Source organism: Labeo rohita, chromosome 3 (genome assembly GCF_022985175.1).
Source record: "Labeo rohita strain BAU-BD-2019 chromosome 3, IGBB_LRoh.1.0, whole genome shotgun sequence".
Classification (NCBI taxonomy): Eukaryota; Metazoa; Chordata; class Actinopteri; order Cypriniformes; family Cyprinidae; genus Labeo; species Labeo rohita.
Genome location: NC_066871.1, coordinates 29270102 through 29298052, shown reverse-complemented (window position 1 = coordinate 29298052; position 27951 = coordinate 29270102). Strand labels below are relative to the sequence as shown.

General features: G+C 34.9%; 1 protein-coding gene across 4 annotated transcripts; it reads left to right on the top strand.

Annotated features, from left to right (window-relative positions):
* Nucleotides 1-15: 15 nt before the first annotated feature.
* On the top strand, nucleotides 16-27951 carry csf2rb (colony stimulating factor 2 receptor subunit beta). Of its 4 annotated transcripts, none has more exons than XM_051105961.1 (14): nucleotides 16-151; nucleotides 10347-10522; nucleotides 12796-12940; nucleotides 13022-13194; nucleotides 13286-13437; nucleotides 18914-19061; nucleotides 19165-19288; nucleotides 19373-19524; nucleotides 19601-19728; nucleotides 19826-19991; nucleotides 22385-22481; nucleotides 22661-22730; nucleotides 24453-24550; nucleotides 25718-27951. In XM_051105961.1, exons 2-14 carry the CDS (start codon nucleotides 10420-10422, stop codon nucleotides 26145-26147), a joined length of 1986 nt encoding a protein of 661 aa, XP_050961918.1. In that variant the 5' UTR covers nucleotides 16-151; nucleotides 10347-10419; the 3' UTR covers nucleotides 26148-27951. The 4 variants fall into 4 exon arrangements, with proteins under 4 accessions (XP_050961918.1, XP_050961916.1, XP_050961914.1 ...); XM_051105959.1 differs by lacking the exon at nucleotides 16-151 and adding an exon at nucleotides 1067-1210; XM_051105957.1 differs by lacking the exon at nucleotides 16-151 and adding an exon at nucleotides 6249-6620.

The following is a 27951-nucleotide window of genomic DNA, read 5'->3' as shown; positions in this document are numbered from 1 at the left end:
TTTTTAACATGTGGTCTGACTGTCAGTCACACTCTTGACAAGCACAAGAAAAGACTGACTGTCGTTTGTCAAGTAATCAGAAATCATTGTTCCTGAAATGGCGATGGCATGGCGAACAGGATAAAAATCAATGCACTATGAGCTTCATCAGGTGAGCTATCTATCTATCTATCTATCTATCTATCTAGCCTTGTGATTTCCACAGAAGGCTTGGAGACTTACCGCATACTTCAATGATGAAAAATATGATTGTTGCAACTGGGGAACACTGAAAACAGGGCAATTCTCAAAAGAATCATTTGAGGAAATTCTATTGAAACGTGCTGATTAAATGTTGGTTCCAGTATGTTTACACAGATGCATATTTCAGGAAGTTGCTATTTGCTCAATAGTTCATAAGAACTATTTTTGTGGCAGAGATATCAGCTTCTAATGGGCAGTCCCTTGTGGTCAAGAAGCATCACGGTTTCACATCACTTTAATGTGAGTGAACTTTTAATTCATAGATCATGGCCAACAGCAAGCATTCAGCCATCAAAAATGAAAAGAGCATAAAGCAAAGCATATAAAAGCCTTAAGTGTTTTAATGTGAATTTTTATAGCTGAAATGTCATTCATACTTCCTTGACGGAGATATGTTTTGTAATGAAGCTTTGAATCAGTTGAATCCATGCACTCTGTGGCTATAGTCTTGTGGTTCATACATGCATTAAGTAATGCATTGAGCTTTGGTGGAAATAAGTGGGTAATGAGAGGTGAAAGCTGGCATGCAATATTTCTCCTTTTCTTCTCGCACTAATTTATTTCATGTTATCTAATATATTTAACTTATATTATGTTCTTTTTTGTGCAATATGTAATATAAGTCTCAGGTATCCCCAGAATTTGTCTGTGACGTTTCAGCTTAAAATACCCCACAGATCATTTATTATATTATTTTGAAAATGCCTATTTTGAGTGGAAGCCGAAACGCGTTTTCGTGCATGTCTCTTTAAATGCAAATAAGCTGCTGCTCCTTGCCCCCTTTTCCAGAATAGAGCTGAGCATTTAAAGCTGGTAACTCTGCCAAAAAGCATCTGTTTGGTTTTGATGATCACATCTATCATGCTGAAATCATGTTTTTTAAACCGTATTAGTTTAAATTTCTGATATACGGTTCTCTAAGCACACATCCGAAGCACAGGGACAGAAAGCGGCTGTCACACTGCATGTGAGTACTAAACTAAACTTATTGTGCTTAAACTGTCAAATACACACAAGTTTCTTTTAAAAACACACAGGAGTTACAAAAACAGTCAGTTCTGTCTGTGAAGGTAAACAGCTGGGAAAGAAGTCAGATGTTTATATCAGATCTGTTTGGCAGCAGTGTAATATACAGTAAATAAATCAATAAATCTTCTGCTCTCTTGTCTCCTCTGAGGCTGGGACTCTAAACAGTATTCTGTGCAGCCGAAGACAGACCAGTTAGCATTGCTTCATCGTTGTTTGCGAAAAAAACAAAACACTGTGGGTGTAAACGTGCAGATTGAGGGTGGTAATATTATAATAAAATCCCTTTACCACGTCACTGAGGAGAAGAAATTTGACGCACTGTTTTTTTTTTTTTTTCACATGCTTGTAGAAAAAAGCTTACCAAAACAAAGTTAACATTTTTCACATTTTCTGGGTTGGTAGATGCACTGGGGACCCACTTATACTATAGCTCTTAAAGGAGAAGTTCTCTGTCTTCCTGAACAAAAATTTACAGATAATTTACTCATCCCCTTGTCATCTAAGATCTTCATGTCTTTCATTCTTCAGTCCATAAGAAATTGTTTTTTGAGGAAAGCATTTCAGGAATGTTCTCCATATAATGGACTGATATGGTGTGTTTGAACTTCCAAAATGCAGTTTAAAAGCAGCTTCAAAGGGCTCTAAACAATCCCAGCCGAGGAAGAAGGGTCTTATCTAGCAAAACCAATCTGCCATTTTCTAAACAAATCGGCAATTTATATACCTTTTAACCTCAAACGCTCGTCTTGTCTATTCTGGGTCTAGTCTGTGTATTCTGGGTCAATACAGTTAGGGGTCAATACTCCTCCAACTTCAAAATGGTCCTACATTGCTGTTTTTTTTGTAAAGGGCGTTTGATCTTCTTTGCATGTTCACTTTGTAAACACTGGGACGGTATTTCTGCAGTGATGTAGGACGATTTTGAAGTTGGAGGAGAAAATGAGACGGGAATTTACATGTGCATCACAGAGATTAGACGAGCGTTTGAGGTTAAAAAAATATATAAACTGTCAATTTGTTTAGAAAACAACCAATTGTTTTGCTAGATAAGACCCTTCTTCCTCGGCTGGGATCATTTAGAGCCCTTTGAAGCTGCACTTAAGCATTTTGGAAGTTCAAACTTGGGGGCACCACTGAAGTCCACTATATGGAGAAAAATCCATACGAAATTAAATGTTTTCCTCAAGAAACATAATTTCTTTACGACTGAAGAAAGAAAGACACAAACATCTTGGATGACAAGTACATTATCTGTAAATTTGTGTTCTGGAAGTGAATTTCTTCTTTAAATATGGAAAAAGTCAGATTTTCATGATATATTCAAATGGTAATTTGCATCTCACTCTTGTCTTCAAAACCTAGAGTGGTCTGATAAAATTAGTCAAGTGATTTGTCTGGACAGGCCAAATTATGAAGTTCAAGTTTTATGATCATGACACCATCTTTTTTTGCATTTTAATAACGGTATTTGTTATTAAAGTTTCATCAGTTGCTGCTCTTTAACAGACATTGTTTTTTTGTTTGTTTTTTTTGTGAAAACGGTCTTCAAGGTGGATACTGAGCTTTGCTGTTACTTTGCTACAGTAGTTCTGTTATTTGCACACAACCCTTTTTAGTGCTTGATGGTCCCAATCATTCACTTTCATTTCAAACCTGTAAGACTTTCGTAAGACTTCGATTGGCTCCTCCCCATCTTTCTTTCAGCGCGTTCTTTAATTCGCAGACCGCGGTGGTGCACAGTGAAAAACAAAGGACGAGGTCTGTGTTTATCGACAGATTGTTATAATATCTGCATCTGTGCAGTTTAAATATAGTATTTAAAAGATCATGGGGGGAGCAATCGGTTCCCCATCTACGTTTTTGCTGTGTTTACCCCTCATCACATCACAACTGTTTCCTCCAGCACATACTTTATAAAACGAAATGCAAACAGTAAAATTTTGTATTTATACAGTAAACAGGTGTGTGTGTGTGTGTGTGTGTGTGTGTGTGTGTGTGTGTGTGTGTGTGATCAAAAAGATTCGTATTGTACGGTGGCCGAGAGAGCTCAACGTGCTGCAACTTAAGAAAACACATGCAAATAGAAAAAAACGACAACAAATTAAGAAAACATCTTCATCAGTTTGACAACACAGGCGCTGCAAATTCTTACAACACAACCAAACACAGAAACTCGCTGCAAACACACAAACACGCTGCAAATAGCACTGACCACAACCAGTGTTGCCAGATTGGGTTGACGATTTCCAGCCCAAAAGCTCACCAAAACCTGCCCACTTCAACAAAAACAAGCCCAAAATTTTAACTGCCAAAATAATGTGATATAATTTTATTGCCATGTTAATCAAGGTTGATAAGGACCATTTTTTATCTCCTTAAAAAAACAATGATGACAAAATAAAATAAAGATAAATCAATCTGCAGGAATATGGATCAAAACAGGGAAAATGCATTAAAGGGAGTCAGAAAATGCCTAAAATGTCCAGAAATCTTTTAAAAGTGGCAATCAAGAAATTAACTGATGACTTTAACCCTTGGAAAAACACATGCATCATTTTCAATGTACAAAGTAAGAATAAGCAAATTTTTGTGCAAAAAGTGCACAGTGTAGTGATCAGAAAGCAATGTGATTTAGCTGCATTTACTCTCGTTCATGCACACCCCCAGGACAGCCAAAAATGTGTTATTCATTGATACATACTGTATGATAATCGGACAGCAAAAATAAAATAATAATAATAATAATAATAACCATTAACAACAATAATGCACTTACCTTTGTCTTGTGCTTTATCTTCAGACAGAACTACAGCACGTATTTCATGAAGTACACATTTTAGAGCATAATGCAGAACTTTGTACTGTCAAAACTGTTCAAGTCCAGTGGCTGTCAATGCCAAGTATACCAGAGTAGTCTGGACGGTCTATAATATACTTTGGTTAAAAATTGTCAATGGCTGTGTAAAACAACAACCTTTTTACCTTGTCAAAATCAGCTCTGCAAAAATTATTGTTCCTTTAAATGCAAATGAGCTCTGTTCGCCCCGCCCCTCTCTTCTCTCTGATGCTCTGAGAGATTGTTTACTTTAGCCGCATTTAACGCGTTTGGTGGTGAAACTTGCTAACTAGCACGTTATTACCAAAGGTGATTGCAGAGATTCAAAAAAAAAAAAAAAAAAAACTTATACTCGCTTCTGCTGTAGGTGAAGCTGGATCACAAATGATTTGCGTGAACATAGACGGATATATGTAGATCGGGAGGCGCATTCCCTTCCCTTTTTATTATTATTTTTAAGTTTATATTATTTTTACAGATTAATTACAGATTTTATCATTATAGGGTAGATTTGTACATACACTGTCAACACACATTAATGTTCAAACAACATGTAAAAGTGAAGTCTGCATCCGATGACCCCTTTAAGGAAAAATTGTTTGATGAGTTGATGACTGCACTACACATTATTTTACTGTGATACTTTGAGGTCGAACATATTAAAATAACATGACTAAAGATAAAAGCCAAGAAAAAAGCAGCTGATTGGGCGGCTTTTAATTTTTTAAAAGCAGCCCAAATTTTGTCTACCCGCGCAATGCGTTTTTCTCCGGTCCAAGCCGATCAAAAGAAGCCCAATAGGGCGGCAACCCGCCCAATCTGGGAACACTGACCACAACGGAAACGTTTCAGGGGGACCTCAAAAAGTGACGAACCCAGCTGGGACCTGAATTTTGACCTGATTTTAACCATTAATGAAGCATTGCAGAATTTTTTCATGAACTTTGAATGTTATATTTATGTGCATATATTTATTTATTTATATATTTATTTGCAATTAAGTTAATAACGTTTCACAGTTAAGTGTGTAATTCATCAGATTAGTCTAATAATATCCAAAATACCAATGAATCGTATGATCAGGATGTTAAAATAAACCAAAAACTCACCTTTTAGTTCACCGACAACACCTCTACTCTGACCAAAAGCCACTTTTTGAGGTCCGTTGTGGTCTGTGGTATTTGTAGCGCGTTTCTGTGTTTGGTTGTGTTGTGAGAATTTGCAGCGCGCTTCCGTATTTGTGTTTGCGTTGCGAGGATTTGCAGCGCCTGTGTTGTCAAACTGAGGAAGATGTTTTCTTAATTTGTTGTCGTTTTTTTCTATTTGCATGTGTTTTCTTAAGTTGCAGCGCCTTGAGCTCTCTCGGCCACCGTAGGTATTGGGCTTATTCAGTAATCAAATATTATACCTATCTATACAATACAGTGGAATATTGCAATAAGTACAGTATACAACCACTATTAGTCAAACATTTTTGTTATATATCCTCATTGGGGGCTGAGCCCCCCTAAAATGAAAATCCTAGAATCGCCCCTGCTGCATAGACAGCAAAGCAACTAAAACATTCAAAGCCCAGAAAGGTAGTAAGGACAATATTAAAATAATCCATGTGACATCAATGGTTCAACCATCATTTTATAAAGCTACGAATACTTTGTGTGCAAAGAAAACACAAAATAATGACTTTATTCAACCATTTCTTCTTCGTCATTATTTTGTCCAACCCCAGTACCATGGTATGCTGCGAATTAAAAAGGCCAAAAATAAAAGCAAGTGTCACTTTGTAATGCAAACAGAATTACTAGTATTGTTCATACTCCAAGTTACCAAAGAAATTGTCTGTGGTTAAAGTAAAGATAAGAGAAACAGACTGGATGTTCAAACATTCTTCCACCTTCCACTGACAGAAAGAGAAAGAGGAAGAGAGAAATTTCTGACACTTCCAAGATCTCCTGCCTTTTACTGAAAAGCTCTTGTTACACCATATGTGTCGGCATACGAGAGTTCATGGGTGTATTTTAGCATGTGTTCACGAGTAAATGTGGCTCCTCGCCAGTGTGAATTTGTGTTTGTTGTTGTGAATACGTGTGTAGGGGTGTTCTTTCATGCTTCTGAAAGCTGTGACTTTCCTTGTCAATAATATGGTGGTGTTCATGATGTAAAGGTGAATACTGCTTTTAAAATGTATCAAACCGTCGTTATTTTGCTCCTGGTTCATATTTAGCAGCATGCTAACTCTGTTTCTGTGATAAGATTGTTTCTGATGACCAAGCAACTAATGTTTTTACCCAACTGAGAAAAAAAAAGGAACTTTTGGCTTTGAGGTAGTTCAAGTAAATGATCTCATGTGTGCATTCACACTTCAGTAATGAGAACACAGCTTCAAATACACACCAGGAAAGCAGACCGATTTGAAGTTGAACTTGAAAGCAACAAACCAAGTTAAACTCATTTTTATCCAGACACTGATGAATGGAATGTTAACAAGCCTTTCTTAATGAAGGAAATACAGGTAAGGACTTTTTTTAACAAATAAATACTTTTAGAGGAATATGAAACTCTATAAATACAGATTTGTTCTTTTTCAGTGTAGGCTTTGGGCTATTGAAATTATATATATAACCACTGACGGAAGTTAAAAATTCATTTGGTGTGAAATGAGTACGAGTATGAAATACTATAATCGGCTTTGAGCTGCTGATGTTCACAGAATTATTAGAAAGTAAATATAATACACTAATATATTTTATAATTTAAGTTAATGAAAGAGCAATAACGTGGAAAATATCAAACAATTTAAAGAAAAAAAGAACTGTGCATATATAAACATTTTGGGATATATATACACTACCGTTCAAAAGTTTGGGGTCAGTAAGACTTGTAATAGTCTTTAAAGTAGTCTCTTATGCTCATTAAGGCTGCATTTATTTGATTAAAAGTATAGAAAAAAAACAGTAATATTGCAAAATGTTTTTACAATATAAAATAATGTTTTTTATTTTTACATACTTTAAAATAGAATTTATTCCTGTGATGAAAAGCTGAATTTTTATCAGCTGTTACTCCAGTCTTAAGTGTCACATGATCCTTCAGAAATCATTCTAATATGCGGATTTATTATTAGAATGATCAATGTTGGATAATATCAACAGTTGTGCTGCCAAATATTTTTTGGAACCTGTAATTTTTTTTTTTCAGGATTCTTTCATGAATAACAAGTTTGAAAAGTACAGTGTTTATTCAAAATATAAATATTTTATAACAATGTAAATTATTTATTATTAACTTTTAATAAACTTTTAATTATTAACTTAATACATCCTTGGTGAATAAAAGTATTAATTTCTTAAAAAAAAGAAACAATAAAAATGTACTGACCTCAAACTTTTGAACGGTAGTGTATATATATATATATATATATATATATGAAGAGTTAAGATGCAAAACCAGCTAAAAGCCATCTCGGTCAAAAATTAAATAATGATACTGAGTGAATGCTCTTGACACATATTATACGTCCATCAAATACTTTTTCTTCAAACTCGCTAAAATACCAGCCTCAGCCCAATCAGAAGTACCAGTACTTACATAGAAACCTATACATCTGAAAAATTCATTTTTAAAGGAAGACGTCAGATGGATTTAGCTGGTTTTGCATCTGAACTCTTCATATATTGTTCAATATATATAAGTCACAAGGACTGAAATAACATTGATAATACAATACGAATGTAAAATTAATTAATTAATTAATTAATTAAAAAGGTAATTTTGATGAAGTGATCATGAAGTGGTAATCTCACTATTTCCAAAAAACAAATTTGTTATAAGCATAGACTTCCAAATCAAATATTACCTTTATCCTAATCGTCTCAATAATCTAGGTTGTTAAAGCAGAAGACTGGGTCTGAAAACTGAAAAAGGATACCAATCATAGATAACTTTATACTAGGAAACGTCTGGTTCGGGATCTCAAAGTCTCAAATAAACCCTGATTTTGTAGCTCTGCTAAGTTGATCAATACCCGGATTTTTTAGAGATAATCAGAAACCAAAAAGACTAAAGACACTTAGACTTTGAACACTGTTAATTTCTGAGATTCTCTGAGAAATTACATAGTTTAAACTAAAATGCTCTAGAGTAAAAAAGAAACTAAAAAAAAAAATGTTGATTTTAAGCATAAATGCAACTAAATTTAGAATATTGTGCTTGAAACAAGAATAAAGACCAAAATAAATCAAGAAAACAAGTTATCTTTAAGTAAGTTTATCTTGTTGTAGTGTTTTACACTTTTTTTGCATGCACAAGCCAAGACCACCAAGATTCGTCATAGCGAAAACACAGTTTATGTCACTGTACGAACAAGGTGTAAGAGAAAACCTGTTTTTGTTTTTTCTGCCCTTTTAGTGAGTTCACTCACCTACGTTCACACGTGTACTTCACCACATCTAAATATAGCACAACTACCGTACGCTGCGCAACCTGAAAGCGTAAACTTAAAAACAACATAAAAACATAAGAAACTGAACTAAGTTTTACAAACTAAACATAGTTTAAAGTCAATTTCCGACAGGACGTGTTCTGTGTGACCACATCTCTTTCCCCCAACGCCCCTCACCATCTTTTAAGCGTAGGGAAATCCCTTTCTTTACAGTTTCCTGGCAGTTGCGAGAAGTGCGGCATACAGTACTACGTCTGTTTTTACGCTGCATAGCTCCATTAGTGGGTTACGGGTAGATGGTTGGGCTCACCCCAGAAGAGTGGTTTGTATGAGACGTGATGAATGAAGATCTACAACAGTTTTAGGATGTGCACCTGTTCCTTGAAGTGCTCCAATCATTAAAAGATGGTTTTTGAATTGTGGATTTGGAGGTCACCATGACTTTGTCACAAACAGTAAGCAATATACTATATGCAATGTTTCTTTTAATTTTGACACTTTTGAAATAACTAATGCTTTTGAAGTATGTAATTTTCTCTGTTAAAGTACTTCTAACTCTAGACGCGACCAATGATATCAGTTTGATGCGAGACAGTCTGTTTGTCAGACCAATGGTAGACAAGAGGAGCGTTCAGGAAACATGCTTGAAAACAGTCATTATTTATAAAATGTTGTTTGATGGCATGGAAATTAAGACACACTTTCACTTTAAATTTTGTTAAGTGGATATATCATGCAAATGCTTTCAGTTACAAATGTTTTTAATGAGAGGGAAAAAAAATGAATGTGTGTTTTTCGTTAGCGCACACAAAAGGAAGGAAGTTTTGAGACTTGATAATTCTCAGAAGCCTGTCTATGGTGTTTGTGTCTGTGTTTGTTTTTATAACAGCATGATGTATTTTGTCACATTTGTTCTTAAAGTGATAGTTCACCTAAAAATAAAACTCGTGTTGTTTTAAAACCTTCTGTGGAACACAAAATAAGATGTTTTGAAGAACGTCTCAGTGTTTTTTTTTTTTTTTTTTTTTGAAAGTCGGTAAGTTTAATATTCTTCAAACACTGCTTAAAAGTACAGAAGCCTGTTTCTGCCACTGAAAAAAAATGTAAAAAAGGTAATTGCAATAAAATTGTGAAATATAAACACACAATTAAGAGTTATAAAGTCAGAACTGTGAAATACAAACTCGCAAATCGGACTTTTTTTCTGAAATGCGTGATATAAATTCTGAGAAGTTACAGTCTTTTATAAGACTGTGATATAAACTTGCAATTTTAAGAAAAAAAGTTGGAATTGTGAGATACAAACACACATTTATGAGAAAAAAAAGTTGGAATTGTCAGATACAAACGCGCATTTGTGAGAACAAAGTTGGAATTCCGAAATACAAACTAGCAATTGCGCGAAACACAGTTTAAACTCAATTTCCAACAGGACGTGTTCTGCGTGACCACATCTCTCTCTAATTTTCTCTGTTAAAGCACTTCTAACTCCAGATGCGACCAATGATATGAGTTTGAAAAGTCTGAATTGTCAGACACAAACTCGCAATTGCAAAAAATTGTCTCTCCAATTTCTGACTTTATAACTCGCAGTTGTGAAGAATTGAGTTTATATCACCCAATTCTGAGAAAAAAAGGCACAACTGTGAGATAAAATGTCACACAACCTTTTTTCCGTTTTTGTTTAGTGATGGAAATGGGCTTCCATGCAAATTACATGAGGTTTTCATTTTTGGGTGAACTGTGCCTTTAAATTGAATGATTCTAACCATCAGCACTGGTTTCTGATGTATTCAGCTATCTTGAAAGTAACCAGAAGAATCTCCTGGTGTAAAAAGAGTTTGGCCTCTGAACTTGGATTTCAGCTACAATGTTCTCCACATGGATTCTGCATATGGTCGGATTCGCTCTGCTGGTCAGGGTGGACATCAGTGTCGAACAGTGTTCTCAACATGAAGTCACGCTTGGGAAAGGTGAGAGAGAAAGATAACACTCTCAGACATTATTGCATTCAATTCTTTTTTCATAAAACCTGTTTAGTTCAGGCCTGTGTCCACCAGATAGACCCTTATCAGTGGTTTCTCTAATCTTCCTGTGGCCTCCGTCCTGGACTCATACATATAAATTTTATTATCCCAGCCAAAATAAATCCTTATCTTGGACCGGACTAAACGTCAATAGAGATTTTCCTTTGAAGACACTTGTAATTCAGGACGTGGCTTAGATTTGGCTAGTATAAAGCAGCTCTGAAGATCTGATTTTAGAAGTTCACTTCTAACTAATCTTGAGAGCCTTGTAGAATCTAAGAATAATAGCAAAAAAAAATCCCCTTAAGTTTAGCAATCCAAAACTTACATCACTCAGAGCTTTTTCAGTCTAGTAAGTCACTGGAAGTTCCTGCCTGTGGCCACATGTCTGGGGAGAAAAAAAGACAGCTTTGAATAAAAGTTTTTCCACCAAACTAGAGGACTAATCATCATTCATCAGGCTTTTTTTTAGTGTGCAGACGGATACTGCATATATAAAATATGCCATTTCCAGTGTTCATGCACTGCAATTTTTAATGTGCAAAAAGTTCACATGAAATACTTTTGGGAAGCTGACATGACTTGTGATGTCACACACTAAACAAGAGCTAAAAGTAATAATGATTAATCCTTTTTAAATTAATCAAAAAATGTCATTAAACTAAAGTTTATTTGTTTTTAATAATGACAAAAAAATAAAGGAAAATTAATCATCCACATTGCAAAGTTATTAAAAATGCAAAAATAGTGAAAAATTTTATAAAAGGCAGTTACAGCACCTAGAATATTCATTTAAATTGCAGATAAAATCTAGGGATTATGTTGATTAACATTAATGGACATTTTATAGGTCTCTTACCTGTAAAAAGAATATTTGTGAAGTGTTATTTTAGCATCATTGCGATACTATTATAGTTTGTATTAATATTTTGAGTTTTTATTTTTAAATTTTCAGTTTTAGCCATTTTGTTGTCTGCTTTTGTCATTTTAGTTGTTTTTGTTTAACTTCCTCAAGTTAAACTACACTGCCATTCCAAAGTTTGGGATCAGTGAGACTTGTAATGTTTTTTTAAAGAACTATTTTCAAAAATACAGAAAGAAAACCCAGTAATATTACAAAATGTTATTAAAGAAAATCTAATTTATTCCTGTGAGGCAAAGCTAAATTTCATCAGCCATTACTCTTCAGTGTCACATGATCCTTCAGAAATCATTCTAATATGCTGATTATTATTAGATTATTATTGCTTATTATTAGAATTGTGTTGGAAACAGTTGTGCTGGAGGTCAAATCATCATTCATCAGGCTTTTTTTGTGCAGGCGTATATTGCGTAAAAATATATGCCATTTTCAGCATTCATGCATTGCAACTTTTAATGTGCAACAGTTCAAATTAAATACTTTTGGGAAGCTGACATGACTAAGCAAGAGCTAAAAATAATAATGATTAATCCTTTTTTAATTAATCAAAAAATGTCATTAAACCTGTTAAGTTTACTTATTTTTAATAATGACAAAAAAGTAAAGGAAAATGAATTATCCACATTGCAAAGACAAATGTTTTAAAAGACAGTTACAGCACCTAGTAAATTCATATAAATAACATGAAGAACATTTGTAAAGTGTTATTTTAGCATCACCGAGATACTATTATAGTTTGTATTAATATTTTGAATTAGTTTTTACTTTTATATTTTCAGTTTTAGTCATTTTGTTGTGTGCTTTTGTCATTTTTAGCTGTTTGTTTATGTCTGTATAGCTTTTATTCATTTCTGTTTCTTTTATATCATTTTAACTGTAGTTATTTTTGTCCATCAAGTTAAACTACAATGTCGTTCAAAAGTTTAATATCGGTGAGACTTATGTTTTTTAAAGAATTTATTTGATCAAAAATACGCCAAAAAAACAGTAATATTGCAAAATGTTATTACAATATAAAATAATGTTTTCTATTTAAAAATACTTTAAAATGTAATTTATTCCTGTGATTCAAAGCTGAATCTTCATCAGCCAGTACTCTTTAGTGTTACATGATCCTTTTATTGTTAGTATTATCTATGTTGGAAACAGTTGTGCTGCCAAATATTGAAAGCAAAAAAATGTATTTGGGATACAGTGGCACTTTATTGACTCTTATGTTTTGGTGTTTATCAAATCTGTGCATCTCAGTCATGAACCGATGTCGTTACACTCACAATGTCATGAACTCTTGTTTCAGAATCTGCAGTGATGGATTCCTTGCAGTGCCACAATGATTACAAGTCCTATGTACAGTGCACATGGGAGGTCGATCCACATGTTTATCCACAGGCTACAGAAAATATGCCTGAATTGTACTACTGGGACGAAATGTCAGATTCAGCGTAGGTGAAAAAAGAAAGAATAAACGATGAAAGAAATACTAGAATGGGGAAATAACATTTTCCAATCTCTCTCCCTGCCAGTGAAAAAGAAACACTCTGCGTCTCGAATAGATCTGGTGTGCTTTTATCCAGTGGGAAGATCTCTCACATGTGTCGCTATGACACTGAAAGGTTTGATTTAGGAGTATGTCACGTTCTGTACTTCAAAGTACCCTGTGTATCCCAAGCCACAACTCTCAAAGTTGCTCAGCATGGTAAGTGTGTGTTTTGTGCATGTGCATTTACCTTCCAAAGCATTTCTGGCATGGAAAAGCCTTTCACCGTTGTGTGTGTGTGTGATTTCAGGAAAAGTTAAGCCCCCAGTTGATTTGACAGAGACGTTGGTTGATGGCGTAGGTCATCTGCTGTCCTGGAAAAACCCGTATCCTGCATCCTCAAATATTGCAGGAACTCTAGTGTACCAGCTTCAGTATCGCAGACACATGCATGACTGGACTGTGAGTACACACAAACACACACAGAGTACACTGTCAGGAACAAAAAAAATTATAATAACAGTTGTGCTTTATCTACCTCAAATGCATATTAGTCATTTGATATAATCTTAAGGTACTAACACACACCCTTAGGTGCAATCCATTAAATGTTTCACACAAATAGTGATGATTAATACATAAAATATATATTTTTATATAATATATAAAAAGTAAAACACATACACACACCCACCCACACAAATCTTATTCATCAAATAATCCTGAAAAAATCATAACTTCCACAAAAATATTTCACCAAATCAGCATATTAGAATGATTTCAGAAGGATCCTGTGAAAAAGTTATTAAACGTTATTTTAATATTAGTAGTAATAATATTTCACAATATTACTGTTTTACTCTATTTTCAGAAGATTTTTAATGTTTTTAAGTCTCTTAGAGTCTCTTATGCTCATCAAGACTGTCTTTATTTGATCAAAAAAAATTCTGGTGACGCAGTGCTGAATTTTCATTAGCCATTACTCCAGTATTCACGTGTCACATGAGTCCTTTAAAAATCATTCTAATATGCTGATTTATTATCAGTGTTGAAATTGTTGTGCTGCTTAATTTTATTTATTTTATTTTTTTTGGAACCTGTGATACTTTTTTCTCTTGATTCTTTATTCAAAATAGAAATCTTTTCTAACAATATAAGTATTTACTCTTACTTTTTATCCATTTAACACAACCTTGCTGAATAAAAGTATTAATTTCTTTAAAAAAAGAAAAAAAATGTACTCATCCCAACATTTTGAATAGTAATATTGTAACACTTTTTTTTTTTTTTTTAATAAACACTGTACTTTCTAAATTTTTATTTAGCTAAGAATCCTGAAAAAAGTATCACAGATGCCAAAAAATATTAAGCGGCACAAATGTTTCAAACATTGATAAATCAGCATATTAGAATGATTTCTGAAGGATCATGTGACACTAAAGACTGGAATAATGATGCTGAAAATTCAACTTTGCTTCACAGGAATAAATTATATTGTAAAGTATATTAAAATGGAAACTATTATTTTAAATTCCAATAATATTTTAAAAAATTCACATAACTTTGATCAAATAGATACAGCCTTGATGAGCATAAGAAACTTTAAAAATCTTACTACTCCCAGTCTTTTGAATGGCAGTGTATATATTTACATTTGTCATGAAACAATTGTTTTAAATTAAGAAAAATGCCAGTACAGACTTAACAGTACAGCAATATTTGAGACACTCAAATATTATCTGATAGGATATCTTGTGGATATCCTGTCTACAACAATGTCTGTACAGCAGCCGCTCTACAGTTTCACTGTAATATCAAACACCACAATCTGCCATCGTAATGACACGTCATAACCTCAAACTTCACACGATTCCCACCTAAGATAAAGCCTCCACATAAAAGACTGAAGTTAGAGTTCTGAAACTGGAGACAGATCCACTGTCAAGATTTGGAGATTTATATGGGTAAATGCTAAGCGTGTTTATATAGATGGCAGGTTGGCTTGAAACAGAGCATTGTTTGTTTACCGACTGATGTGTGCTTGGACGTACACGCTCAGAGTTTTACTGGTATCCACCTTATTTTACAACATGGAAGTCATTTTCGGGGACTTCTGATTCATTAGCCACAAATGGCTCATTAGAAATTTGCGCTACAAACCAGTATGCTTATGATATTAAATTATGATAATAAATTATCAATTGCCCATATTGGCAGCACTGAACAACAATGCCACTGAACCTAATGAAACTGTAATGGAGGTCACGAGCTGTAGTTGAAACCAAGTGCAGCTTTATTTAAACAAACGTAAAAACCAAACATAATCCAGATGAGACTTGACAAACTTGGCATAAACAGACTTGACTTGTCTTGACACAAACTCACCAAACAGCAGGATTACGACATCAATACACGACAAGGAACAACGGCTATATGAGGGTTATATATACCAAATAAAGAAGGTCACATGACACAAACAACCAAAGAGAAATAAGACATATGGCTTGGACAACCAATCAGAACATGACATATTGAACAAGGGAACCAATACAGAGATTTTCTTACTATAGGGAAATGAGAGGGTCTGTATTACTTACTATTGCAGAAAGCGTAACGGCTAGATTGAATCACGCGCCCCTTAATAACCAAACACATTACAGCCTTGACATTGTTGAATTTCTGTCAGAGTTGTGCGACACTCAAACGCCGTTTACAAGTACCATAGGAATGAATGAGAAGTCCCATAAGATGAATCCCACCTGTCGCAAAAAGTCAGTGACTTCTCTTACAAAATGGCCTTTTTTTCATGGTAAACTCTAAAAGTAGTTAAATCCGAAATTACTGTTTAATGTAAAACATGTAGAAGGTTAGCAGATAGGCTGTCGATTCATTAAATGATTAGCCGTTTTTTCTAAAAAGCTGTTTTTCAGTGTAGTGAAGCCTCTCTTCCATTGACATCCATTCAAAGAAAACGGCTTCTGATCTCCTTTTCCACATACTGCCAGACCGGAAGCGTTAGCTTTAGCTATTACGCTTTTTCACCTAATGGCTGCAGGCTTGCCATCTAGTGGCTTTGACCAATAGCAGAAATACAAGAGGGCCAGGGAATCACATGACTAGACAAGGACCATGAACAAATAAACCCCACGTTACAGAAACTCCTATATTTTTCTGATTATTGCTGCTGAAAATGGTCAGTTATTGTCATGTTTTGGGCTGTAATAACTGGTCCGACTGATTCTCATAGACTGCCAAAAGTTACAACAAAACAAGAAGAAGAGTGCAAAAAAATTGAGGAACAAAAGGCGTTTGTGGTTGGCCAAACTGAACCAGGATTTCCAGGGCAAGAGTCTTGACAACATTCGTGTTTGTTCTTATAATTTCCAGTCAGACAGGTGAAATATTAGGCTGATATCTTAATTAATACTGCTCGAACGTGTCTTTACCACCTATTAACTTTAGTTTGTCAAAACATTGCGTCCTTTCCTGCTTACTAAGTCCTTTTCTATATGATTTAGCAGCTTTCACATGTTTTTTCCATTGTTTAGACAGCATCAGTTATTCAGTAGTACATTAACCGTGCAATCCATGCTGTTGTTTACATCTGAGTATCTCCAATATGGCCGCGCATCCACGTAACTGACCAAACCGTGATGTAAGTGCAGACTCTCTATACTAGTTTCCAGTGTCAAGCAGCATAGACTGTTTGTGTAAACTAAAGGTTAAGTATACTGACATCCTACTTGTAATATTTATGTACACAAATTACCTTCCAATGTGATTAATTAACTAAATGTAACACTGATAGCAGGACTGTGAATGTGAAACTGCTTTTTACACAACAGTTCCATAAACAGGATGTTATATTGTGTAGTAACATACGTTTTTTGAGGCAATATTCACAATATTTCCAAAGACACAGAAGAATTGACTAGAATGAATCAGTTTTTTGAATGAATCGGTTGAATGAATGATTCAGTGACTCACTTACATAGGCAGTCAAGAGGTTTTGTTCCTGAATGAATCAATGTTTGAACAAATCGTTTAGGTGGATGATTCAGTGACTCTCATAAACACAGGCTGCATCCGACACACCTCGCTACTCTAAAGAAGGCCAAAAACAAAATGTGTCAGAATTTACAGTTATCATAAAAGCACCCAGATTATAAAAAAAAGTTTGTTGCTGGTTTTTAATCACTTAATTCAAAGCATCACAATTAAATTCAGTGAATGTCATTCATAGGGACTATTAAACAGAAACGTCAAAGTTTTTTTTTAAAGTGCAAAGTAATGTACATATAGTTCTCTAAAAACTTTACATGCATTTTCACACTATGTTGTAAGTGTTTTTCATCAGCCAAAGTTCTACACAGACTTGCTGTATTCACACCCCTATGAACACTTGGGCTACATAGGAAATACGTCATGTAAGCAGACAAGTGGTCAAGTGCAAAAACCGCAACTGCAGGTGTTGGGACAGGCCAGGCTGCTTTTTATTTAGTGTTGTTTTTTATGTCCTTCCCTTGCTAGCTTCCTTCTGTCTCATTAACCCGGATGTGTACTGGTAGAATCAATGCAATGAGCTGCAGTGGAACGTCTTTTACATTACTATTTATAATATGAAACAATAGGTCTTACGGGCAAAAAGTGTAGTTTTTAAAATAAATTTTAACTTCTTTTTCTAACACAAAATGGCTTTAAAATTGTGTTTTGGGTCATTATGCTTTGGAACAAACTAAAATCAAAAGCACAATTTTATTCCGTGTTTCAAAACCAAGCGTGCGCTTTGTTTAGGTGATCAGCTTGTGATCCGTTTTTTTCCACACCTTAGAACGGCTCCGTTCACAGTGAATGAATGCAGTGAACTCGTTTATTGCATACGCTGTGAGTTTAGCGTGCGTTTGGGAAAACAGTGGCCACCAGTTATGCTTTATTTTCGCAGCAGATGATTACAGCATTTCACTAGATTTGTAGTGAGATGTAAGCCTTTTTTTCACTGAAGCTGGAGTTTTCCTTCAAAATAAAAGCTCTACTGCCATTTCCGTCAAAATAAAAGCTTAATAATTGCTGACAATTCAAAATATCTCTTTCAAGTGTAGCAATTAGAAAAGAGGTATCAAGTATCTCCCTACTGTAGTGTAAAGCAAAAATAATATACCTATGAAATATACATTTTCATTTATTTTACAGTGCATTTGTTTTACGATATATGTCTATATGTCTGAGACAGTATATCACAAATAAAAAGAGGGTTGAGCCCCCTTTAAATTTTAGGTACACGTCAGACTTTTTTCTGACTTAAGTTTTCTTAGTTAAGAACTTGCGTTGAAGCTCTTAATTTTGAACTGTCCAAAAATAGATAGATAGATTACACTTTAAAATGTACAGTTTTTATTTTTCCCAAGTCTTCATTTGTCTTTTTTTGATTATTGCAATAAATATCACATTGTGGACTTTATATCGATATATTGTATTATAACTCATATATATGTATATTAGTTATAATACAATATATGTACCGAATATACGTATCTTGAGATTTTGATATTGTTACATCTCTAGTATATAGTCATGCTGGAGCTGTTTTAAATATAAAAAAAAATAATTTATATATCATAGAGCTATTTGAGATTAATTATTGAGTTAATTCACTCCCTTGGTAAAAATCAAGGACTTGAGGACATAAACTTCCCACGTTCACTTAACCAAGTGAAACACATTTCAAAATGGCAGTGGGGATTTCCCAGAGGGGAAGCGTGTAGGGAAGTTCACACGTGTGTGTCTAATAGCAAAGTGTAATGCAGACCGCATTACATTCATACTACATTGAACGTTTTTTTAACAGTCTCTAAGTATCTACTCAGAGAGTATGCGATTTCAGCCACACTTCTATTGTTTGTGAATGAATCTGTTTTCTCATTCTCTTTTACTGGAACAGATTGTGGATAACATCAATGCTTCTGAATATATGATTGACAAGAAATCACTGTTGCCGGGTTATGATTATCAAGCCAGAGTGAGGGCACGAGGTCCAATGGGACTCTGGAGTAACTGGAGCCCCCTGGTGTCCTGGAAGACTCACAATGGTTTGATTTTTTTGCTTATGTTTTGCTAATAGTCTAAAATAGAAAATCATTTTCTTTTATAAATGCAAATACCAGTTTTAATGAAGTTCATGACCTCTTGCAGATGGAGTCTTCAACCTGCAGTGCATGATAGTGGGAGATACAACTGTGACGTGCACCTGGCAAATGAAGACAGAACATTATCAGTTTATGTCTTATCATCTCTGGTGCAGTAGTGATAACAACATGTGAGTTCTCCATCCATCACAAACTCATGTGACTAACAACTGATCTAAAGTGTGATATCACTGACAACTCTTTCTCTCGCTCAGATCCTCCGCTTGTTGTAAAGATCCTCAGCTAAAGTCGGGTGGCGTTGAGCTTTCTGAGTTCATGTGTTCTGTAAACATCTCTGACCCTTACCAGTTAACAGTGGAGCTGAGACCAGTGCACTACACTAGGACGTTCTGGACTATAGAACACAGTGAGTTTCCTGAGAGTCTTGCACTGCCATCTGGAGTTTAGGAGAAACACTAACGTCCATTCTTCTTCTCTTCAAGTTAAACTTTCACAACCTGGCCCGATCCATGTGAAGGAAGGCGAAGACCGTTTCATACTAAACTGGCCTAAACCAGATGTTTCCGACCATATTGCATTCCTCTACGAGCTGGAACTCTCGCCTAAGAATGTGCGTTTGTTATCTTTCACCATCTGTGTTGGATTTACTAAATGATTCATTATAGCTGTGACTGATTACATGCATGATTCCATGTTTGTCTTTGTAGCTCTCAGATGGCCATCCTATCATGAACAACAGTTGTGATATTCCCTTTACACTACTAGATCCAGCAACAGAATACCAGGCCCGGATCAGATTAGTCACTGATTCTGAATATTATGAAATTCCGCCATCAGAATGGTCGCAGCCGGTGATGTTCAAAACTAAGCCAGGTAACACCTTTAACACTTTTAATGTTGATATATTTACTTTAATTGTAGAAAAATATGGAAAATTTGTCAATGCCTTATTCACAATAGAGAACATTAAATGTTTTTTTTTTTTTTTTTTTTTTTTTTTTATAATGAATTATTCATCTTGTCCCTGTAATTTAAAGCAGAAATTAATCACTACCGCATTAATGAATTCAGTTATATTGATATATAACTTATATATGAACTTTATGTGTACATAATTCAAAAAGAGCTTCTTTTAAAATAACACATACGTATGAAAAGTTCTGGGAATATCTTTGTAAAATCATGTATGCTTAAGGACAAAAGCAGTCGGTACACTCTAAAAAATGCTGGGTTATTTTCTTAACCCAAATGCTGGGTTCAGTCTGCTGGGTCATTTTATTGGGCTATTTTATTTTATTTTATTTTTTTACCCAGACGCTGGGTAGTTTTTTCTATAACTTAGCTGCTGGGTCAATATTTGTTAAATATTGGGTTATTTTTTTCTACCCAACCGCTGGGTTGAGCCTATCTCCGATGGAACCCAGCTACTGAGTTACTGTCCGAGCGCGGGCTTTTTGTGTCCTCTGCAAGAGAGAACGGTTTTCAGCGCCGCCCATTTTGGTGCACTTCTTCAGTGAAATAAAGGTTTGTATACATTTTATTTCATTTATAAAATCTTTACTGTGCTGTAAATTATATAGTCACGTCACATTCTGGTCAGTTACCCGGATACACGGCCATTGCAGCAATATTCACACGTAAACAGAAGCATTGACTGCACGGTTAGTGTACCACTAAAGACATTTTTCTACTAATTGATGCTGTCTAAACCACAGAAAATGTGTGGAAAATCATATAGAGAAGGACTTAGTAAGCAGGAAAGGTCATTTTATATTGACAAATTATATTTTGTTTTGTCCATATTGTCCATATTTATTTTGTCGAGCCCTGTAATAGGTGGTAAACATCCGTACGATCTGCCACTTTTGTTGCGGACTGATGACTCGACAGTTCTTCCTTCTATTTCTTATCCTGACATAGTGAATTACTTCCGTTTCTTCGCCCAAGCCCATACACAAGTTCTGTTCGGTTCGGTTCGCAATGGCCAACATCTGGATTGATGACATAACGTGAAAACGCTCTATTATTTTACACAACGCAACATACAAAGATGAGATGTCAGTCAGATCGAAACACCTTTTGCCTTGTGTAACATAACATGATTTTATTCGTTATAATACTGAATTTAATTTAATTTGATGTTAAAATATGTCCTGTAATCTCAGCACTGTTTGTTTATGGACAGGTTATGATGTCAGTAATGGCATCTTTCAGCTACAAGTGAAACACAAGGTGGCGATCTGAGGTTCGTAGCTTCTCCGGTGAACAACATCCCATAACCGACTTAGATTTTGCCAAAATACCGGCATGAGAAGTGATTACAGAGAATGGTTGTATACACTTAAATTAAAATTCTACTTCTAAATGTTATATTATTATTTCTAAAATGCTTGTTAAATGAGTATGTAATATTGTAAACTATGCTGTATTCACCCAAATAAATTCAATTTGTCTTATATTTTTGTCCATGGGTGTTCTTGCTTAATAATAAATGTAATTTCCAGCCCATTTAAGCCAGCAATGTAATTCTTTTTGGTTACACTTTATTTTGATAGTCGACTTTAGACATTCTACTAACTATAAGTAACTCTGCAACTACTACATGTCTGCTAACTCTCAGAGTAGACTGTTAGGTTAGGTTTAGGGTTAGTAGAATAATATACTTGTAAAGTTTCTGATAGTCAATATGTTGTGGACCCATCAAAATAAAGTATTAGGAGATATTAAGCAGACAGTCTACTGACACTCTAATGACTGCTAGATGACATGTAGATGCAAGATACAATGTCTAAAGTAGACAATCAAAATAAAGTGTTACCGTCAAAATAACCCAGCATGTGTTCTGTCCAATATTTACCCAGCGCTGGGTTGTTTTTAACCCAGCTTTTTTGGAGAGATACCCACAGGACAGAAGTTGATACGTGGTGCATAAGAAAATCTCTTTGTGTGTGTGTGTGTGTGTGTGTACTTGTTTTTGCTACATTGTGGGGACCAAATGTCCCCACAAGGATAGTAAAACCTGAAATTTTTTGACATTGTGGGGACCGGCTTGTGGTCCCCATGGGTACAAAAGCTTATAAGTCATACAGAATGAGATTTTTTGAGAAAGTAAAAATGCAGAAAGTTTTCTGTAAGGGTTAGGTTTAGGGGTAGGGTTAGGGTAAGGGGATAGAAAATACAGTGTGGACAGTATACAAAGCCTATGGAGAGTCCCCACAAAGATAATAAACCAGACTGTGTGTGTGTGTGTGTGGTTTCATCGCTAGTTTCATCGCCCATCAGCCCTTTTATCTACATTGTGCCTGCTGTGTTTCTGCCCGTGCTTTTCATCATATTGTACAACATCCTTCCAGTCTTACACAGGTAAAACCCACTATATGTTTACATTTATGCATCCATCCAAAATGGCATACACTGAAATCAATACACATTCACTGGAAATCAATCTCATCTCATTACACTGGTGCTGCTACAGGAATGTTTGTTCATATTTAGCTGGTTTTGTTTTTGTTTGTTTATTCATGTGTGTAATTCTATAATAGAAAGCTCAAGCTGTGGAAAGGATCGATTCCTTCGCCCATAAAGAGCAAAGTGCTGGAGGGGATGTTGAAGGTGAGTCTTTACTAACTGATCTCAGAACTGTAAAAGTTTAAGGTGAATCTGGAGTTTGATGCACAATATAATTAATATAGTATTTTCAAATGTTATTTGTTTGATGTATTTTAATAATATCTAGTAATCTGCTCTTCCAAATTACACCTGGTTACAGTCATGGCCAAAAATATCGGCACCCTTGCAATTCTGTCAGAAAATGCAACACTTCTCTCAGCAAATTGTTGCAGTTGCAAATGTTTTGGTACAACACACACACACATACACATACACACACACAAAAAAAAAAAAAACATAGAAGAAAAGTAAAATCTGATCCAGTTCCACACAGAACCCAAAAAAATGCACTGGATAAAATTATTGGCACCCTTAACTTAATATTTGGTAGCACCCCCCCTTTGAAAAACAATAACTGGAATTAATCGCTTCCTGCAACCATGAATAAGTTTCTTACACCTCTCTACTGGAAATTTGGATTACTCTTCTTTTGCAAACTGCTCCAGGTCATTCATATTTAAAGGATGCCTTCTCCCAACTGCTGTTTTGAGATCTCACCACAGGTGTTCTATGGGATTCAGATCTCGACTCATTGCTGGCCATTTCAGCACTCTCCAGCACTTTGTTTGTGTGTTTTTGTTTGTGTGTTTTCATTGTCCTGCTGGAAGACCCGTGACCTCTGGTGAAGACGCAGCTTTCTGCCATTGGCCATTATGTTGCGCCCCAAAATTCTTTGGTAATCATTAGATTTCATGATACCATTCACACAGTCAAGCCATCCAGTGCCAGAAGCAGCAAAGCAACCCCGAAACATCTTTGAACCTCCACCATGTTTGACTGTAGAGACGGTGTTTTTTTTTTTTGAAGGCCTCATTTCTTTTTCTGTAAACCGTGCCATGATGTCCAGCTCTACTTTTGTCTTATCTGTCTACAGTATGTTCTCCCAGAAGGATTGTGGTTTTGTCTCACAAGTTTCGGCAAACTCCAGTCTTGCTTTTTTACGCCTTTGTGTCAGCAGTGGTGTCCTCCTACCATAGCGTCCCTTTTCATTCAGATGGCGACGGATAGTGCGGGCTGACACTGTTGTACCCTGTGTCTGCAGATTAGCTTGAATTTGTTTGGAAGTTAATAAGGTTTCTTTATCCACCATTCAAAAAATGCTTTGTTTGTAATTTGTTATTAATTTTGTTCTTCCGTCCACGTCCAGGTAGGTTAGCTACAGTGCCATGGGCTGTAAACCTCTTGATTATATTGTGCACAGTGGACACAGGAGCATTAAGATCTCTGGAGATGGACTTTTTTTCTCTCAAATCCACAGACAAATCTTTCTTTTCTCCATGCTCAGTGTGTCAACTTTCTTACTATATTGCCCACACCTGTTAGTTGCCACAGGTGTGTCTAAATACAAATTACAGGAGCACCACATGCTTGAAAAGCAATTACTTCTTACAATTTTGACAAGGTGCCAATAATTTTGTCCAGTCCATTTTTGAGTTCTGTGTGAAATTTGATTGTTTGACTTTTCTTCTGTTTTTTTTTTTTTTTTTTTTTTGTGTTGTTGCAGTAACAATAAGCATGTGAATACCAAAACATTTGCAATTGGAAAATTTTTCTGAGAGAAGTGTTGCATTTTCTGACAGAATTGCCAGGGTGCTGATATTTTCGGCCATGACTATGATATACATACATATATAATTTATTTATATTTATCTTTCTCTCTTTCAGAAGTCTCCCAGTCCATGGCCAAATCTCCAGAATGAGAAAGAGACAACCTCCATCTGTGTACTACTGGCTGGAGACAATGTCAGTCTCTGCAAAAGCAGGTAAGCCCTAAATCAAATTACAACATTATATATTATATATTACATTTATATATATAAACTTAATAAGCAGTTATTAATAAATGTTCACCTTTTGATTTTTGCTGATGCCTCTAGTAATTAAGTGTCTAATTTTTAAATGAAACTACCCAGAAGGTTAGGTTAAACATTTAATGCAACCACTGGGTCAAAACAACTCAGTCGCTGAGTTTGCCAGTGCTGGGTTGTATTTAACCCAGCATTTTTAAATCAGCTTTTATTTTTATATTTTCAATTTTCATTTTAGTTTCATTTCTGTGATTTTGTTTTCATTTTTATGTTTTTATATTCTAAAGCTTTAATTATTTACCATTATTTCTTCTTTATACATTTAATTTATTTTTAGTTTTAGCAGTTTCAGTGCTTCAGCTTATTTCAGCTAGTTGCCAGGTTTTTCAGACAATGTTTATATTTTATTAAATTATTTTTTATATTTTGTTTTATTATTCTTATTTATATTTTATTTATATTTCAGCACTATTACTGAAAAACAATGTTTAATAGTTTGCTTTTAGTTTTAGTTTTAGTAATAGCAACACTCTGAAAAAAGGAAATGAAACATTTTGCCTAATACCACCCGTGCTTCTTTTCTTTTCAAGCCCTCGAACATACTGGAAATCACATAAAAGTAGGCTCATGTTTGTGTATCTTAAAGGGAAAGTTCACCCAAAAATAAAAATTCTGTCATTAATTACATCCAAACTCATAAGACCTTTAATCATCGGAACACAAATTAAGATGTTGTTGATGAAATCCGAGAGCTTTCTGACCCTGCATATTTAAGGCCCAGAACTTGGTATTCTTTCTTGAATTAAGTCATTATTGCACACAGAAAATATTCTCATAGCTTCATTAATTTTTATGGTTAAACCACTGAGGGACTATTTTATCGATGCCCTTACTACCTTTCTGGGCCTTGTACGTGTTACATTGCTCTCTATGCAGGCTCAGAAAGCTCTCAGATTTCATCAAAAATATCTTAATTTGTGTTCTGAAGATGAACAGGTCTTACAGGTTTGGAACAACATGAGAGTGAGTAATTAATGACAGAATTTTCATTTTTGGTTGAACTATCTCTTAAAATCCTCTATGACTGACCAGGTTTTTCTTTTGCACATAACTTTCTTACAGTGTCTCTTGGGAGCCGCTTTTGTCAAAGGGTGACGATGCTGTTAAAATGGAAAGGTCAAGTGGATCAAACCACCTGCACACCTATGTGGGGGAAGGCATGTGCAAAGATAAATCTGGCTTGAACTTCAGCGGGCCTTATATTCTGTGCACCGAGGAATCCTGCACCCAGGACAAATTACCTGACAGCCCTACGGACAGAGATCACACATGCGTGTCAGAAAAGTCTGAGAGTTTTGCTCCAGTCCACGGAGGCTATGTTGTAACTGCTCCCACCGATATGCCAGCAACCACAAACCCCACCCCTGTCGACAGCCCGACCAAAAATCCTTCAGATGAACCCCCTGCGTACACCCCCGGCCCAGATCAGGGTTGTGTGGTCCTCCCTCATCCATCGGGCTACTTCACCATGCCATGCGTCGTCACAGGCTAGTCAGAGAAGAGAGGATAAGTGACGATCGCACATTCTGGAACGTAACGATCAAGGGCTCAATGACTGTTAGTCTGGAGCTTTTTTTTACAGGCCCAAAGAAGGAGCCAGAGATGGATGACCAAGGCTAAGTGCAACAAATGACGCACAACAAATGTAGATGAAATCTTTGCTTTACATTAAATGTCACTTTATAAGCAATGTCTAGCGACCGATGAATGTTTTGCATGCTCATAACGAAACGGGGTGAAAGACTCATTGGAGCTTTAGTAGGATTTATTGGATTGAAACTGTTGTGCTGTGACAGTCTCACCAACAGATGGCAGTGTTGCTTCAAATGAATGTAAGAATTTTTTCTTCCTTTCCTTGGTACAAACCATGGAAAGCAAACAACGCATTAGTCGAAAATGAATGTTTTTGTTTGTTTCTTTCTTTCTTTCCGCAGTGCCTCACATACTCACTGCATTGAATGTCTTCTTTTCTTCACAGTTTTTGCAGTCAATTTAGCTTGACTGATTGACAGCCAGATTCACTAACTCTGATTTTTAATGTTTTCAAAGAAGTCTCTTATTATTTGATTTTGATTTATCTTATTATTTTATTAGATCCAATGTAAGGTAAAATCAGTACTTTCAATAATTTTTTTAATGTTTTTCTATTTAAAATAACTGCTTTCTATTTGAACATATTTTAAAATGTAAATTATTCCTTTGATTTCAAAGCTAAATTTTCAGCATCTTAACTCCAGTCTTCAGTGTTACATGATCCTTCAGAAATCATTCTAATATGCTGATTTGTAATTATAGAGGAGTAATTATAGTAATTAATACTTTTATTTAGCAAGGATGCTTTAAATTGATCAAAAGTGATGATAAAGACATTTGTAATGTCACAAAAGATTTCTATTTCAGGTAAATGCTGTTCTTCTGACCTTTCTATTTATCAAAGAAACCTGAAAAAAATCTACTCGGCTGTTTTCAACATAATAATAATAAATGTTTTTTGAGCAAATCAGAATATTAGAATGATTTCTAAAGGACCATGTGACTGAAGTAATGATGCTAAAAATTCAGCTTTGAAATCACAAGAATAAATTGCATTTTAAAATATATTCAAATAGAAAACAGTTATTTTAAATAGTAAAAAATATTTTACATTTTTACTGTTTTTGCTGTACTTTGAATCAAATAAATGCAGGCTTGGTGAGCAGAAGAGACTTCTTTAAAAAACATTAAAAATCTTACTGTTCAAAAACTTTTGACTGGTAGTGTACAGACACACACACACACAAAATAAATAAATAAATAAATCACATACTACCAGTGGCTTTGCAAACAAGTTAAGGGGGATTTAAACTGTAAAATAGTTTTAAACTGTAGAAAAAACTAATGTTTGAATTGCAAAAAAATAATAATAATAATATATATACCGTGCATACTCTCAGGTGAACGGCAAAGAGAAACAAAAGCAAAATGATTTATTAGGGAATGGAGCGCATTTTTGTACATAAGTAGTGCTGTTTTGGATTTTTACAAACTTTATGCTTTTAAAATGAAAGTTTGACTTACATTGTTGTTCAAATATTGCAAATGCTGTTATTTGTCATGTAAAACATTAAAGCTATTTATGCGCTGAGCCAAAGATGCAGTTTCAGGGTGGTCATACGTAGACAAAACCATAAAAATGTCTTGCTTATAGCTGTTTCTGGTTTAGGAGAAAGTATTAAAAGTGTTTATTTTTTATGCTGGTGTGATTGCAAACTATCTGTACTCAAGCACATGGTATTAAAGATTTAGCTAACGCTCAA

Coding starts and splice junctions, on each gene's coding strand:
- csf2rb (XM_051105961.1), top strand. CDS start 10,420: ATGTTCTCCACATGGATTCTGCATATGGTCGGATTCGCTCTGCTGGTC. Junction 12,941..13,021: donor GACGAAATGTCAGATTCAGC/GTAGGTGAAAAA, acceptor TCTCCCTGCCAG/TGAAAAAGAAACACTCTGCG. Junction 19,525..19,600: donor GTTCTGGACTATAGAACACA/GTGAGTTTCCTG, acceptor CTTCTCTTCAAG/TTAAACTTTCACAACCTGGC.